Here is an 18,470-nt window from a genome sequence, read left to right as displayed (position 1 = left end):
ACTATATAAAATTATCAAGTTCAGCGCATGGCTAATCCTCAACACACATTAAGTAGCATGAGACTGGTTAGATTTACAACACTGACAAAATGGATCACATCACTGGATTACGTGGGGCAGATGTGCTCAGCCACCCTTTATCTAATGAAATTTCTTAATAAATGTAGCATAGGACAATATGCGTACAGATGATTAGTCAGGTTAAGTATGACTTCTGGTAGATTTGGCTACCCCCTGTTTGTTTATTTTATTATTTGTGTTTTATGTTCTGTGTAATATAGTTAGGGATGTTGCTATAGTTAGTAAGTACTTTAAGAAGGAGTAACCAAACCATATCGATACTGAAGATCTAATATCATACGATTCTATCATACATACTACATCCTTTAATTGGGTTACCCCCCTGATTGGTCAGGAACGGAAGCTACAAATTTTTAGTTAGGTTAGGTTTAGACTGATTGTGTTTGATTAAAAATAAAACCCCAACAATATGGTAATAGCGAATATATAAACTAGAACATGTTCTACCTATATAATTCTGATGTTGTTCTCAATACAAGTGTAAACATTGCATACTACCGTATCTGTCAGACCTAAGTTGTCATATACTATTATATCACACTGTCTTATCAGATTTGAATTGTTCCACTGCACCCTGCGCGGTGTGTTTTTGATCTGTTGCATACCGCTGTACCATTTGCTGGTTATAAATAAAAATTAAAAAAAAAAAAAAAAAAAAAAAAAAAAAATGACTGATACAAAGATCTCCCAATTGACAATCAAACATTTAAAATTGAGGTAATAACATACTTCAAAGTTATTTCCCACAATAGTATCAAACAATATATACACAATGCAATCCCAAAGTGTAGTAAATACTCTAATTTGCAGTTTTACAACATGATCATAATTCCGCCAATCATATGACTTTGGGAGTGATTGACAACCGAATTGACCAATGTACATCAGCGAGATCGTATCAATCATCGCAAGAAATTAAACTCAACGCCCTTTGAAAAAGCCTTGACGGCAAAATGCGTCAAAGGCACCTATGTTTTTTGTCTGTGCATCTATTTTTATAGCTAATTGGGAACATTATAACTATATTATTTAAGGGGGAAATGGTTCTAATCGGCGTAATTCACGATGGATTGTGATTGCATCAGCGTATAATTCATTATTTGGCAAAAATATAGTAGCAAGGGTTCTTAAACCCATACTGCATTACCATAACACTTTTGCCAAGAATAAGCGTGCTGTAATCAGTCATTTTACTCAATAAAATGTCTACTAGTTAAATTTCACAGTCCAACTGTTTTGCAATAGTCCAAGAGTTTCTATAAATCGGGTTGAGCATTATCAGGGTAATATTTACCCCTATGCTTATTACCAAAAACCCTTAATCAATTTACATTGTGCTATAAAAACATTGCAAATGTGAAATCGTATATATATCTCTTTCCCTCCAGATTATTTTTCATAAATTCCCATTTATGTGTTTTTATCACATCACTTATTTTTTAATTTTTCGACTTTGAATGAAAGTTAAGTTTTAACCAGAGAGCATTAATACAGTCACATTATAAAACATATGTGAGTGTAATATGTGTATACTTTACTTTCAGTTCTCAAACTGAAAAACCCTGTTTACTAGTCCAAAACAATAAACTGCACCCACCCTTTATATGATTTAATATATTAAACTGATAATAAAAAGGGAGACGTTAATACTAATACCTATACCACAGGCAGTGCCATTGGTTTCTCCAAAAAATATGAATATAATATAACTAATAATATTAAACTAAACAGTCAGTATGAGATTCTAGTTCTGTCTTGCGATGGGGTGCTACTACAATGAAGGGGGTGATATGCTCTCTATTTCTTACAGTATGTAGGGTTGATAGGCCAATATGTTACAATATATATATATATATATATATATATATATATACTGTATGTATATATATATATATATATATATATATATATATATATATATATATAAGGTTCCCAAATGTATTGCACTCCTATGCACAAAATAACAACTGCTAGGGTGCATATGTCAAAAAAATAATATAGAAGTTCAAGAAAAGACAGCACTCACCGGTGTTTAGCAAAGTAAAAATTAGCTAATTTTTACTTTGCTAAACACCGGTGAGTGCTGTCTTTTCTTGAACTTTTGTATATATATATAAAATATATATATATATATATATATACACACACATATTTTCACATTGCACTGAAGTATTTGCAGTTTTTAAAATGCATAATAACTTAGTTTCAATTATTTCTTTAAAAGTATTAATTTAATGCACTTAACATTTCATCTTTTCATTGTTCAACAGAAAGACTTCATGAGTGTGGAGTTAAGTGATGGTCGTATAAAAGTTAGTTATGATTTGGGATCAGGCACCTCATTTATAGTCAGCAATAGGAACCATAATGATGGGAAATGGAAATCCTTCACACTCTACAGAGTACAGAAACAAGGTAAGCAACACACTTTAAAGTGATTGTTTGAAAAACAGTTCAGACTCTCTATACTGCACATTGTAGTCGCCACTTTCAAAAGGCAATTTAGTTGGTGTCATTTTGTAGCTTTAATCTACAGTAAACACGTTGTCCCTAAATAATATTAGTTGTTTTTCTAAAACTTTTCCCTTTATTTTATAGTATGAATTTTTACTAAGGATGGCACAAACTTTATAACATATATATTATATATATTATTTTAAACATCAACACCTAGATTACGAGTTGTGTGTTCGTGTTTTAACACTGAAAAAATAGTAATTTCAGCATTAAAACAGCACCGCAGCCATTACAAGTCTTGTAGGTATATCTGTACCGCAACGTTAGTCCCGCACACGTAAAAATTATGTTTTTTCATGGGATTTCCATAGCGCAGCTGTTTCGCAATCTGAGAGCAGTAGTTATGAGTTTTATGCTACAAAACTGTTACAGAAAACTCATACCTAAACTGTAACAAAGTACACTAAACACCCATAAACTACCTATTAACCCCTAAACCGAGGCCCTCCCGCATCGCAAATACTATGTTAAAGTTATTAACCACTAATCTGCCGTTCCGACATCGCCGCCACTAATAAAAATGATTAACCCCTATTCCGCCGCTCCCTGACATCGTCACCACTATAATAAAGCTATTAACCCCTAAAATGCTGCATTCCAACCTCGCAAACACTATTTAAATATTATTAACCCCTAATCTGCCATCCTCCCACATCGCCTCCAATATACTAAAGTTATTAACCCCTAAGCCACTATAATAAACCTATTAACCCCTAAACTGAAAGCCCCCACAATTAAATATACAAAATAAACCTATTAACCCCTAAACCAAAAGCCCCCCACATCGCAATATACTAAATTAAACTAGTAACCCCTAAACTGAATGCCCCCCCTAACTTTATATTAAAATTATTCTAAAGTCTAAAATTACAAAAAATAAAAAAGACTAAATTACAAAAAATAACAAACACTAAATTACGAAAAATAAATAATAACAAAATTATCAAAAATTAAAAAGAATTACACCTAATTTAATAGCCCTATAAAAATAAAAAAGCCCAGACAAAATAAAAAAAACCCTAGCCTGCAATAAACTACAAATAGCCCTTAAAAGGGCCTTTGTAGGGCATTGCCCTAAGTTAAACAGCTCTTTTACCTGTAAAACAAATACAAAGACCCCCCAACAGTAAAACCCACCACCCAACTAACCCCCCAAAATAAAAAAACCTAACTCTAACAAAACCCTAAGCTACCGTTGCCCTGAAAAGGGTATTTGTATGGGCATTGCCCTTAAAAGGGCATTTAGCTATTTTGCATTGCCCTGACAAGGGTATTTATCTCTTTTACGAATAGTACAAACCCTAAACTAAAAAAAAAAACACCCAAAAAACCTTTAAAAATCCTAATTCTAACCCCCGAATATCCACTCACAGTTTCTTAAGTCCCGCTTGAAGGATCTTCATCCCGGCGGGTCCATCTTCATCCAGGTGGCGAAGTCTTCATCCAGGTGGCAGGCGGCTCCATCTTCATCCAGGTAGCATCTTCTATCTTCATCTCGGCAGCGTGGAGCTGGTCCATCTTGAAAAAATCAAATCAGCCAATAGGAATGCAAGGGACACCATTTTGAATTGCGTACCTTGCATTGAAGATTCAGTATACGGTGGCGACCGTATGAACACGATGCTCCGTGCCAGATGTCTTCAGGATGGACCTGCTCCATGCCGCTGGGATAAAGATAGAAGACGCTGCTAGGATGAAGATAGAAGATGCCGCCTGGATGAAGATGGAGCCGCCTGCCGCCTGGATGAAGACTTCGCTCCCTGGATGAAGATAGAGCCGCCGGGATGAATATGGACCTGTTGAAACGAAGATCCTTCAAGCGGGACTTCAGAAACTGTGAGTGGATCTTTGGGGGTTAGTGTTAGGATTTTTTAAGGTTTTTTGGGTGCGTTTTTTTAATTTAGAGTTTGGGCTATTTGTAAAAGAACTAAATGCCCTTTTCAGGGCAATGCAAAAGAGCTAAATGCCCTTTTAAGGGCAATACCCATACAAATGCCCCTTTCAGGGCAATAGGTAGCTTAGGTTTTTTAGATAGTTTTTTTTTATTTTGTGGGTTTGGGGGGGTGGGGGTTTGTAATGTTAGTGGGTCTTTTTTCAGGTAAAAGAGCTGTTTAAAGGGACAGTCAAGTCCAAAAAAACTTTCATTTTAAACAATTTTCCAATTTACTTTTATCACCAGTTTTGCTTTGTTCTCTTGGTATTCTTAGTTGGAAAGTAAACCTAGGAAGGCTCATATGATCATTTCTAAGCCCCTGAAGGCTGCCTCTTATCACATGCTTTTTTATTTGCTTTTCACAACAGGGGAGAGCTAGTTCATGTAAGCCATATAGATAACATTGTGATCACGCCTGTGGCTTGTGGCAGACACTGCACTAATTGGCTAAAATGAAAGTCATTAGATAATAAATAAAATGTCATGTGATCAGGGGGCTGTCAGAAGATGCTTAGATACAAGTTAATCACAGAGGTAAAAAGTGCAAAACTGGGGAATCGATAATAAACAGATTATCTATATTTTTAAGCAACAGAATTTCTGGTGTTGACTGTCGCTTTAACTTAGGGCAATGCCCTACAAAAGGCCCTTTTAAGGGCTATTGGTAGTTTATTCTAGATTAGGTTTTTTATTTTGGGGTGAGTTTTTTAAAAAAAATAGGTATTAGAATAGGAATATTTTTTATTATTTTTGATAATTTGTTTGTTATTTTGTGTAATGTATTTTTTTCGTTTTGGGGTAGGTTTTTATTTTTAGATTAGGGCTTGGGCATTTCATAAAAGAACTGAATGCCCTTTTAAGGGCAGGAAAAATAGCTAAATGCCCTTTTAAGGGCAATGCCTATACAAATGCCCTTTTCAGGGCAATGGGTAGATTAGGTTTTACTTTATTTTTATTTTTTGGGTTTGGGGGTGGGGGTTGTATACTGTTAAGGGGTGTTTATTTTGTTTTGTAGCAAAAGAGCTGTTAACTTTAGGGCAATGCCCTTGGTAGTTTATTCTAGATAAGGCTTTTTTATTTTGGGGTGGTTTGTTATTTTTTGTAATAGTAGTTTTTTTTATTTTTATAATGTTAGGTTTTAGTGTAAGGCAGCTTAGGTTTTATTTCACATGTAAGTTTGTGTTTATTTTAACTAGGTAGTTAGTAAATAGTTAATAACTATTTACTAACTGGTCTACCTAGTTAAAATAAATACAAACTTACCTGTGAAATAAAAATGGAACCTAAGCTAGCTACAATATAACTATTAGTTATAATGTAGCTAGCTTAGGTTTTATTTCAAAGGTAAGTATGTATTTAGCTTTAAATAGGTATTATTTAGTTAATAATCGTAACTTTAATTTATTGCTATTTTAATTATGTTAAAGTTAGGGGGTGTTAGGGTTAGGGTTATGTTAGGGTTAGGTTTAGGGGTTAATATAGTTTAATTTAAGTTGTTGTGATGTGGGGGCTGGTGGTTTAGGGGTTAATGGGTTTATTTAGTGGTAGTGATGTGGGAGGCTAGAGGTTTAGGGGTTAATAACTTTATTTAGTGGCAGTGATGTCGGGGAGTGGTGGAATATGGGTTAAAAGATTTATTATAGTGTGAGCGATGTTGGGGTGCAGGGAAATAGGGGTTGATAACTTTAGTATAGTGGCGGCGATTTTGGGAGCAGCAGATTAGGGGTTAATAGCTTTATTTAGGTGGCGGCAATATCGGGAGTGAAAGATTAGGGGTTAATAAGTTTATTTAGTAGGCAGCGATATCGGGAGCGGCAGATAAGGAGTTAATACATTTATGTAGGTGCCGGGGATGTTGGGGGCAGAAGATTAGGGTTGTTTAGTCGTGAGGTTTATGTTAGGGTGTTAGATTTAAACGTATTTTTTTTTTCTCATAGACATTAATGGGTCTGCGTTATGGAGCTTTTTTTATTCCACGCTTCAGGTGTTAGGTTTTTTTCTGACACCTTCTTCCCATTGATGTCAATGGGAAAAGCGCGCACAAGCATGTGAAAACAGCGTTTGTATTGTGTGCGGTATGGAGCTCAATGCAGCCATATCGCACGCACAAGCCAGCTGTTTGAAAACTTGTAATTACTGCGCTATAGGGGGTGAAATAACGAAACTTTTGTTGCGTTTATAGCGCGCATAACTTGTAATCTACCTCCAATTAATTAAAGAAAACAAAAAAACGGTGGCCAAATTATAATTCGTTGCCACACATTGTTACTTGGTGTGACCCCCATTGGTTATTTGGATTTAGAGAAAAGATCAAAAGTTGAATGTAAAATCTGTAATGCTTTCCCTGTTGTATCATATGTTCAGACTTTAGAGAAACACACTCACTTTTATGTTTGCCATGGCTGACCTATTTATCTCGGTATCTTTTTCTACATGTTAAAAACCAAACAAACAACAACAAAAAAACATTATAAATTAATGAGTTGACTATATAATGATTAAGGTGATTATTTGTATCCTTTAAAACACTTTTTAGCCAATATTTCAATTGTGGATATTGCAACAAATGAGGAAGACAAAATATCTACTACATCTACTGGAAGTAACTTTGGCCTTAATCTAAAGTCAGATGAGAAGATATACTTTGGAGGCTTGCCCATATTGAGGAACTTGAGGTAATTATTGTTTGTTTAAACATGTGAAGTAATTGTATTACAGTCTATTAATAACACATTCCTGTTTCCTAAAACAGACCTCATCCAGTTTGTAAAAACGCTGAGTAAGACATTTCTTGGGTCTGTTCAAAGATTCCCCCCCCCCCCTACAGGGCTGAGTAGAAAGCTCACTTTGTCTTCTTTTTCTGTCCTAATGGCATGTTTTAATTTAAAGGGACAGTATACTATAACATTATTTTTCCCTTAATGTGTTTCTAATAAAAAAAATTTACCAGCTGCAGAGTATAAAATGTATGAGATTTGCTTTTTTAAGGCTTATTTGTGTATATGAATTAGCTGATTTTCTGTTTTGAAGCCACAACCTAATAAAATGGGTTGCGCTTGTAGGTATAATCAGATCTCATTGCTTTATCACATTGTGTACATATACCTGCTTCTTTATCTTATATCTGTCCATAAACCAACCACCAACACTTGGAGAGAACAATCGAAAATGATCATTGTATTACCTTATCTCTTCTATAACTCACTGGGAGGATAATTTCTTCTACTGGCTGTGTTAACACAGCTTGGCCTTGAGGCCAAAAACTTTCAGGATGGGTGGGGATAACACAGGCTAAATAAACAAATTCAAATGCCAATATAAGGTTAACGGAAATACTTGTAAACAATTGAATACACTCCAGCAGGTAAAGTGGATCATTGGGAACAAATTAAAATGGAGAACATTTTTGAGTAAACTGTCCCTTTAAGGTTGTTTTGGGGACAGCAGAATAAAGCCTGAGATCACTTTGTAAGTGACGAAATATACAAGAATTGAGCGAGCAATTTAGCATTACTTCCAGATTCAATAGCTTTACTTTTTTCAATCTTGAATCTTCTGCTACTCACACTACTCAGGACTGCTGACTGCAGGAAAATTGCATAATTACCAATTGTATTATAAAATGACAATGATTTAACGTCTAGGGAGTATTTTTATTAATGTGCGAGCGGACATGATACGATTTAGCGTATCATGTCCGTCGCACATCGATAAATGCCGACAGCATACGCTTTCGGCATTTATCATTGCACCAGCAGTTCTTGTGAACTGCTGGTGCAATGCTGCCCCCTGCAGATTCGCTAGCAGGTGGTGTCAATAAACCCAATCGTATTCAATCAGGTTAATTTCAGTCCGCAGCCTCAGAGCAGGAGGACAAGTTAAGGAGCAGCGTTCTTTAGACCACCGCTTCATAACTTCTGTTTCCGGCGAGCCTAAAGGCTCCATACGGAGCTTGATAAATCAGCCCCCTACTCTAAATTTCAAATAATTAGTTTTGACAAATGTATTTATCTCCACCCCCCTGTATCATGAGACAGACATCCAATCACAGACTAGCATACGTATATACCCTGTGAGCTTGTGCACATGCTCAGTAGGATCTTTTTCCCCAAAAAAGTGTGACTATAAAAAGACTGTGCAAAATTTGATAATGGAAGTAAATTAGAGAGTGTCTTAAAACTGCTTCTTCTTTATGAATCATAACATTTTATTTTGACAGATAACTAGATACAATACAGCTTTTCTTAAGGAATTTAAACAAGAAAATATTTGAAAGCTAGGTGGTTCAATGAAGTTTTCCTTGCATTTCTCTATGACAACAAGACAAAAAACAAAAAGACAATGTAATCAATTGGAAATAGCATTCAGTTTACATTTTGAACATTGATTTTGTGTATATCAGTACATTAAAGAAGAGTTATGAAAAATCATATTTCATTTTTTTTTTTTAATGTAAAATGGGCCTCAAAATCCTGGAGGTGGGGCCTAGCTATATGTTATTTGTGCCAGACTGAGCAAAATGCAAAGTTTCTGAGAATGAACATATTGTAATGTTATTGATACATGAATGTTCAAATGTTAGTGACAATTTGAAGGTTACATTTGTTAAAGAGGGCTTATGTTGTTTCTTTTTCTTGCATTCATCAACCACCTGCTGAATAATTATCACTGAGGCCTAGACCTTGCCACAGATGCCAAACTCTAGGCAAAGTAGTTTTAATTGAGAGGTCATTGTTTATAGAACAATTTGTCTTTGTTTGACTCCTGTTTCCCGATCTTTCACAGAATAGAATTTTGTAATCTCTGAAAAATGAGATTGCTCTCTAGCTTTACTTATACAGTCTATATAGTCTTTTTAGACTGGAAAAACACAAGCAGTTTTAACTGAACTTTATTTAACTCATTGTTACTTATATTGTTTTACTATATTTCAAACAATCTGTAAACTAGAGATTTATAGTGTTTATATGCATTTACTTTTGTGTAGCCATAGCATTTTTCTCTCTGAACTCTGAAGAACTGAAAGGCAAATCTAGTCTGCATTTTGTGCTTATTTGCAATTTGTTGACATTTCCGACATCATCACAATCATGAAACCAAATGAAAGTGATGATTTTGAAATGAAATAAAATCATTTTGTAGAGCTAAAGTGCCTTTTTTGCATCTTTAGCATTTTAGAGGACCAGATGGTTGTAATCTGTAGTAAAATTTTATGTGTCTTTGTGCTTAATATGTTTATAATCTAAAATACTTGGAAATTTATGTTGCAAGAGATTTGTGAATTTAAGTATTATATTTTGCTATTAAAGTTTGCCATAATCTAGCAATATGTAACATGTAACACTGCGTTTATGCTCCCAGTAGGTTTATGCCCATGAGATATATGCTGTTTAAAATTATTCTTTTTCCCCCCTTTCATCTCAGTATGAAAACCAGGTAAAAACTCTAAGATATATATTTGTCATGCATGCTTAGATGAATGCACGTGCTAAATAAAATATTCTTTTCGAGCTGCTGGGCAGATGTTTTATAACTTAGCTTTCTATATTTCAGTTCTTTTCTCTGTGGCTGTGAAGCAAGATAGCCAATCTCGCTTCTCTGTAGTGCTTCCTGCTGACCATGTGCACACAATACACTGATGGTTATTGTAGACATATTTCTTCAAGTCATCTCACACTGTTGTGGATTTCTTGCTGTGTGTATTGAGTAAAAACCTCCTGGAGACCAAAGCTAAAAAGAGAGAAAACACACGCAGTCTTTAGTTTAAGGTTTCGAGAGCAATTTATGCACAATATGGTATATCCCAATTATTTTAATGCCTTAACTACAGTTTTCTAACTCATATTGTGTGCTATTGAAATGTGATAGAAGAGTAAATGATAAAGAGACATTTTTAAAAAAAAAAAGGTAAATAATTCAAGCAAAGGCAGAAAAGGAATTGATTGAGAGTACAAAAAAAAAAAGAGACACAAAGACTGGGTCAGTTTTGTTCTTATGTAATTGGCAATAGATACTTTCACTCAGAGTTCCTGTCTGGTTGTTCAAGTGATGTAGCTTTGCAATGTAGAACTTATTTTCTTACAATAATGTACTTCACATGTCTAATTAAATGTTGCACTTCAGATAAAAAGACCTTCTTCATTTGAGATACATAACTGGATACAAATGAGGAGTAAATGCTTGTTGTTATACTGTTTTCAAAAGTCTCAACTCATTAATGGATACAAGAAGATACAAAACCTCCCAACAATTATAAAGAAAAAGTTATTACTGCAAGCAGAGAACAGCCACAATGCATAGGTTTATCGCTAGATAAGTTCAGAATCTGAGCACTTGCTATTACTATATATAAGCTTCTCGTATTGTTCCTTCTGCTACCTTTTTTTTCTGTGCCACTTGTCTACTATTCTCTATCTTACCCTTATCATTATTAGTCTAAATTAACTCTAGGAGCTCCTTAGTCTCTCCTGAAGTGACAATCTCCACCACGTCTCTTTCATACCTCCTTTTTAATCTTTCCTCATCTTCATCCTAAAGCTTCTTTTTTCCCTTCCAACTCAGCCTGCTTTGTTCCGGTATATAAACCCAGTAGGGCTAACCACTATTATTCTAGACACCTACTTAGGACCCAACAATAAGGGGTCTTTTATCAGTGACCTATATGGAGCATAGTATAGATTCCTAAAGGGTGCATGCCTCATAGCTTCTCATAGCCTCTAAGGTAATATGAGCCACAGATGCAACCAAAAGGTGTTAAAGGGACATGAAACCCAAATATTTTCTTTCATGATTCAGATAGAGCATTCCATTTTAAATAACTTTACAATGTATTTCTATTAGCTAATTTGTTTCATTCTCTATGGGCTCCATTTTTTTAACAGGAGTGTGTACAAGGTTTGCTTTCATGAACTTTGTCTGCCCAGCCTTGCAGTAAATGGGCAGCATTCACTGTCTGCATTTAACATGGCGCTAGTCGTTCTTGTGCAATGTCGCCCACTGCTTGCATGCGGCCTGTCAATCATCTAGCTCACAGCTTGAAAAATTGAGCCTTTTGTTTCCTTTGTTGCAAAGTATACCTAGGTAGGTTCAAAAGCTTTTGATTGGTGGCTGCCCATATATGCCTCATGTCATTGGTTTTCAGTTTGCTCCCAATAGTGCAGTTCTGATCCTTCATCAAAGAATACCAAGAGAATGAAGCAAAATAGACAATAAATTAAAAAGGAAAGTTGTTTCAAATTCTATAATCCCTCTGAATCATGAATGAAGTGTTTACAGTAGCCTATATATAGCATACTGGACAAAAAATGATCACAAGAGGTTAATGCAAAGTTTTACTGTATTACTAGATAGTCCGAGGCCTCCTCTAAACAAAACGTCTCTAGGCAGTTTCATATATTTTGTAATGAGAAACCCAGCCATTCATGATCCCTATGTTCACACACTACCCATGCCCCATACTGAGTTTCTAAACCAGATCATTTAAAAGGTAAATATTTTCCTATAGTTACTTTGCAAGGTAAACCCTGAATCTATCATGTGACAGCCACCTGTGCTGTAAATGCAGTCTATTTAGATACATTTCTCTATTTGCTTTTGTACATCACTTTTGCATTAACGCTCTTCTGCAAAACAAATATGTGATATAAATATGATATATTATACTTAAATATGAATTCCTTAATTAGAAAAGAAAGCAAAATAGTCACCCAGAACCTCAAACAGCTCAGAATTTCAGGTTCTTGATACTAAAATGGTGGCAAATTAATTAATTGGTTCAGCATCATCAAGCTTGAAGGGACATGAAACCTTTTCTGTCATGATTCAGACAGAGCATACATTTTTAAACAACTTTCCAATTTACTTCTATTATAAATGTTGCGTCATTCTCTTGGTATCCTTTGTTGAAGGAGCAGCAATACACTACTGGGAGCTAGCTGAACACATTGCTAAGCCAATGACAAAAAGGTATATATGAGCAGCCACCAATCAGCAGCTAGCTCACAGCTCCTGAGCCTACCTATGTTTTTCAACAAAGGATACCTAGAGAACTAAGCAAATTAGATAACAGAAGTTTAAATGTGTATGCTCTATCTGAATAAAAAATTAGGTTTCGTGTCCCTTTAAACCACCTTTGCTGACAGAGAGAGCCTCAAATCCCAGCCTGTCTGAAGTCCTGCAAGACAAAATGTGGATATTCCTCTCTTGGTAGTCTTCATTGAAGGTGAAATGTAATTTAATTGCATACTGAACAGTTCATTATGTTTTTTTAAAGATATATTCAAGTACACAAGAACCAACATGTCACACAAAGTACACTGGAAGCTAAAATCTATCAAATTACATTAAGTTAAATAAATTGATTCTGTAAAATCCTTCTTAAATAGTTTTATAAAAATGATACGGATCAAACAAAACAGTCTCAATACTACCAGTATTTAAATAAAGCAAAGGATACACATTTTTTGTAGAGATATTTTGATTATACCAAACTGCTATCATAAAATGAAGGAAACAAATTCTACTATAATGTAGTTACTGCACATGTTCTAGCATTGTTGAAGGTTTTTTTAAGCCTAACAGAAGCATATACCACAGAAATACATAACAATGCAAAATAGGAAAACATTTGCAGTATTTTAAAATGCTTGACATGACAATTGGGTCATATAAGTCTTATTTAAGTCATTAAGTAGATGACAGTTTTAATAGACTGAGGTTAATTATTAGATATAATACTTTAGATACATTGGTAGTCGTTTGCATTGTTTGCCTGTGTCTTTTTAATAAATATATATTCTAACAATAATGCTCAACTCATTCTTGTTTTCACAGGCCAGAAGTGAATTTAAAGAAATATGCTGGCTGCCTGAAAGATATTGAAATTTCCCGAACACCTTACAATTTATTAAGCAGCTCTGACTACATAGGATTAACTAAAGGATGTGCACTTGAGGTTTGTCAGAATTTATTGTTTACCTTCTATATCTATTTCTAGTCCTCGGATATAAATTATTCCTATACTTTGGATGAGTTATTTTTGTGATTTTCAATATTCAGACTTGTAGGGATAATAAAATATGCAGTAATGTTCTCTGTAGTGCATGCATGCCTGTAATACAGTACAGATTACAGTAATCTCTCATACTCCACTTGGCCAATAACAGGAATATGTCTACTTCTTGTTTTCTATGAAATATAATAAAATGTAATAAAAGTATTTAATTCAAAAATATACAAAACATATATTAAGATGATATTATGATTGTATCTAGTATAATGTACTGAATATTAAGGATGGCTTTTATATTATATAACAACTAAGTTAACAACTATAAACTAACTATACACAACTATAACTGTTGTTTATAACTCTGTCCTGTAAAATGTAACAATTACTAGATTGATACAATGCAGCTACAAAACAGTATCATGCTATAATTAGTGATCATTGTCAATCAATGAGCTTTATTCATTCATAGTTTTGTATACATTAGAGTGAATAAGTGAAACAAATCACATGCTGTGCAGAAACACCATTGATCTCTATGCATAAATTCTATACTACAACTCAACCTTTAGTGGAACCTAAATTTTGCTTGCACAGAATTCATTATTAGTTGCCTAAGGTATTCTGTGACTGTCTGTCTATTCACATTCAATACTTAAAGGGACACTGAACCCAAAAAAAAAATATTTTGTGATTCAGATAGAGCATGGAATTTTAAGCAACTTTCTAATTTACTCCTATTATCAAATTTTCTTTATTCTCTTGGTATCTTTATTTGAAATGCAGGAATGTAAGTTTAGATGCCGGCCCATTTTTGGTGAACAACCTGGGTTGTCCTTGCTGATTGGTGGATACATTCATCCACCAATAGAAAAGTGCTGTCCAGAGTTCTGAACCAAGAAAAAAAGCTTAGATGCCTTCTTTTTCAAATAAAGATAGCAAGAGAACAAAAAAATTGATAATAGGAGTAAATTAGAAAAGTGCTTAAAATTACATGCTCTATCTGAATCCCGAAAGAAAAAAATTTGGGTTCAGTGTCCACTTAAGGTGATGGTAAACTTCCTCCTTTGTATAAACAGATTCGGAATGTTAGCGATATTTTAGATGGAGCTTAATTAATCTGTTGTAATGAAGATGCAATAAAACTTTTTTTCAATCTTTTATTAAGGATTTTCAATTTTATACATAAATAATAATTAAAACAAAATAATATCTTAGTCAGACTATAATAGTGAATACTATTACAATTGTAGACTATATATTCATAATGAAAAAAAGTTCATATCTATATTTGTATGGCAAAATTCATTTTTTTTTTTTTAAATTTTATTTATAATGTAAGCAGAGAAATTAAATACATTCCAAGAAAAAAAAAAAAATCCAGACAGGAACAGGAATCAAAACAACGTATATGTTTGTTATCATTTCTTAGGCCATCCTTCCTTGCCTTTTAACTTCCCTCTGCTATTTTATCATTTTATATAACCAAAAATAACCCCATTTTCTCGATTATTTACTAAATAATATAAAACAATCCAATTAAACATTCGATAAGCGAGACCAACTGGGTCAAACTAAAATAATTCAACCAAAAACCCATAAAGAAAAGAAAAGAAAAAAAAAAAAAAAAAAACCCACACCAGGGAAAGGGAACAAGGGAAGGGAAGATTCCCCTCTCTCTCCTACTCCCCCCCTACTACCATATGTTAAGTTGTACCAGTTCTGATTCTCTGAAGGGAAAAAATATATGCTCTATTTCATTGTCTGAGAAGCTTTTAATGAAGACTGACCATTTCTTAAAGAATATTTTAATATCCTTCTCACTATTTATGTTAGTATCTCTTTGCTCTAACATACATTGTTTTTGAGGCAATGTTTGACCTCTAATATTGTGGGAGCCCTATGACTCTTCCAGCATTTAATGATTAGATACCTGGCTGCCAATATTGAGAGTACTGCTAGTTTTTCTTGAGGGTGTTGCTCTTCGCTTTGTTTTATGCAAAAAATAACTTGTGTGAATGTAGGGCCCAGAGGGGAGACCTTCAATGTGTTACTAAACCAATATTCAAGTTTATGCCAAAACTGTCCGATTTTCGGGCAGCTCCAAAACATATGTTTTAAACCTGCTGCTTCTAAAGAGCATTTTGGGCATTTATCAAAGTTGTCATTGTGCAATTTGTACCCCTTCTTTGGCGTAAAATATGCTCTATGCAGTAACTTTGTATGAGCTTCTCTCCAGGTTGCTGAAAGTGTTGCCTGAGATACTTTTCTTATGGATTTTTGAAGAAATTTTGTGTCTATTCTGCATGGGGCAATTAGCCTGTTCCACTCTGCTGTTAATTGATCTAGGAAAGAGGCTCCCTTAATATTATTTAAGGATATATAGCAAAACGTTATAGACATGTGACCACTCTTTATTAAAGCCAACCAGCTTTCCATCTTACCCATGTCCCAATTCCAGCCTGTCTTTCTAACCAGTTCTGAGATAAAATGCCGTAATTGAAGATATGCGAAAAATTCGTTATTTTCTAGCTTAAACTCATTTTTTAATTCCTCAAATGTTTTTACACACTGTGTATCTTTATTAATGAGTTGCTGAACCCTCTTCAGATCCTTAGTGTACCATTTATCAAAAATTGCCAGCTCAAGACCCGGATGAAAGTCGGGACTCCCCTTGATGGGCAAATATTGTGAAACATTACAATTAATTTTCAAGAGATTCCCGATCTTCCACCATGCTCTTATAGGGTTTGAAATCGCTTTAAGCTTTTTAATTTCTGGTGGCAATGCTTTGGGCTCACAATGCGCCAATATTATGGGAAGAAATGGGTGACAAATGTTTTCATCAAGTAAGTTGTTGGTCACATAATTTTTAATATGGAACCAATCTGTCACTGTACATGCTAGAAAGGCTAAATTATATAACCTAATATCCGGGAGGGCGAGCCCTCCAAATTCTTTTCCTACAGAGAGCTTAGATATTGATACTCTAGATCTTTTCCCTTGCCAAATGAAATTTCTTACAGCTGAGTTAAGTAATCTAATATCCTTTTCAAACAGAAGTATTGGGGTGTTCTGTATAACATATAATAGTTTTGGCAGAAGGACCATTTTGTACAACGCTATTCTCCCTGAAAGTGAGATAGGTAAGTTCTGCCACATTTTTAATCTTTCCAATATAGTAAACAGAATTGGTGTCACATTTAGTTTATAAAGATCCGATGGATTAACTGGGATACTAATTCCTAAATATTTGAATGAATCTTTCACCTCCTTAAAGGGACATTCACATAGTGAGTCTTTTTTTTTTCCTCTTTAGCCATAGTATCTCCGATTTGGAAGCATTTATTTTGTATCCGGAGAAGGACCCATACCTATCTATTATATTAAGAAGTCTAGGAATGTTTCTTTGTGTGTTTGATAAATAAAGGAGTACATCGTCCGCGTATAACGCAATTTTCGATTCGTGTTTGGTTATTGTAATCCCTTGGAGAGAGTGCCTGACTTTCATTGCCAGTGACTCTATGGCTATATCAAAAAGAAGAGGAGATAGGGGGCAACCCTGCCGCGTACCCCTCCAGATTTCAATTTCTGATGACAAAGAATTATTGATTATTAATTTTGTAGAGGGGTTTTTGTATAAGTTTTCTATAAACCGAGGGAAATTATCTGTAAATTTAAATTTTTCAAGAGATGTAAATAGGTGGTTAAAATAGACTGAATCAAACGCCTTTTCGGCGTCAATTGCAACTATTGCCAGATCTGTGTCCCCCCCTATCTCCTCCCCCATATCTGACTTCAAGGAAAGAAATTCTATTATTGTTAATACTTCTCTGATTTTGGAGGCAAAATTACGATGCTTAAGAAACCCTGCTTGGTCTTTGTGAATAATATGATTAAGACAACTTTGTATTCTATTTGCTAAAATTGAAGTTAAGATTTTGTATTCTGTATTTAAGAGGGCTATAGGTCGATAGGATTCTTTTTGGGTTGGGTCTTTCCCCCCTTTAAGCAATAATGTTGTATATGAAGCTGTAAAAGTAGGTGGAATAGTTTTGCCATTGATATAAAAATCGTTATACTGATTGCACAGGTAAGGGCTTATGTCTGGAGCAAGAATCTTATATAGTTCGTTAGGGAGCCCATCTGGGCCTGCCGCTTTGTTCACTGACAGTTCAGAAATTGTTTGTCTAATTTCTTCCTCTGTGATCAGATTATTTAACTTAATGTTTAATTCCTCGGGAACTTCTGGACATTTAAGTTCTTTCCAGAACTCTCTAGACTGCTTTAAATCAGAGGTTCTTGAGGAGTAAAGATCTTTGTAATATTTTGTAAATATCTCTGTTATGTGCTCGGGTTTTGTCAGCATATGCCCTTCCTGTTGTATTTTATCAATCATTGAGGGCTTTTTTTCCCCTTTGACCAGTCTGGTTAATAATTTGCCCGATTTATTGCCAAACTGGTACATTTTTGCCTGAAATCTGAGATCTTTTTGAGTTTCTGTAAGCAATGCTAAATCATCCCTTTCTTTTTTAGCTTTAGTGTATTTGGCCCAGTAAAAGGATGTCTTATGGAGAAGATAACTATTGTATGATTTTATGAGAAAATTAGTAGCTTCCTTCTCCCTGTTCTTTAATTTTTTAGATAGTTTTGCAGCATATGCTGTTATTTCTCCCCTAATAACTGCCTTTGCAGCACCCCAGAATATTTCTGGCCTATCGATATAATCTGAGTTAAATTGAACGTATTCTGTAAATTTATCACTCAAATGTTTTTTGAATTTAAAATCATTTGCTAGGTAGTAAGGAAACCTGAATCTCTTTGTTACTTTTTTTGTGTTGTTTAGTTGTATCTCAAGGGTTATGGGAGCGTGATCAGAGATAGCTATTGATGTAATTCCTGCTTTAGTGTTATAAGAGCAGAGTCTCTCAT

General features: G+C 34.4%; 1 protein-coding gene across 6 annotated transcripts in view; it reads left to right on the top strand.

The window, feature by feature from the left end:
• LAMA2 (laminin subunit alpha 2) overlaps positions 1-18,470 on the top strand; it is a 1,406,020-nt gene that overhangs the window by 1,250,547 nt on the left and 137,003 nt on the right. For all 6 annotated transcript variants that reach the window (XM_053710700.1, XM_053710701.1, XM_053710696.1 and 3 more), the window contains 3 exons: positions 2,352-2,496; positions 7,068-7,206; positions 13,364-13,484. In XM_053710700.1, coding sequence (XP_053566675.1) covers positions 2,352-2,496; positions 7,068-7,206; positions 13,364-13,484 — 405 coding nt within the window. The remainder of the gene's footprint in view (positions 1-2,351; positions 2,497-7,067; positions 7,207-13,363; positions 13,485-18,470) is intronic.

Source organism: Bombina bombina, chromosome 4 (assembly GCF_027579735.1).
Source record: "Bombina bombina isolate aBomBom1 chromosome 4, aBomBom1.pri, whole genome shotgun sequence".
Taxonomy (NCBI): Eukaryota; Metazoa; Chordata; class Amphibia; order Anura; family Bombinatoridae; genus Bombina; species Bombina bombina.
Note: the sequence above shows the minus strand (reverse complement) of the source record. Positions and strands in the feature narration are given on the sequence as shown.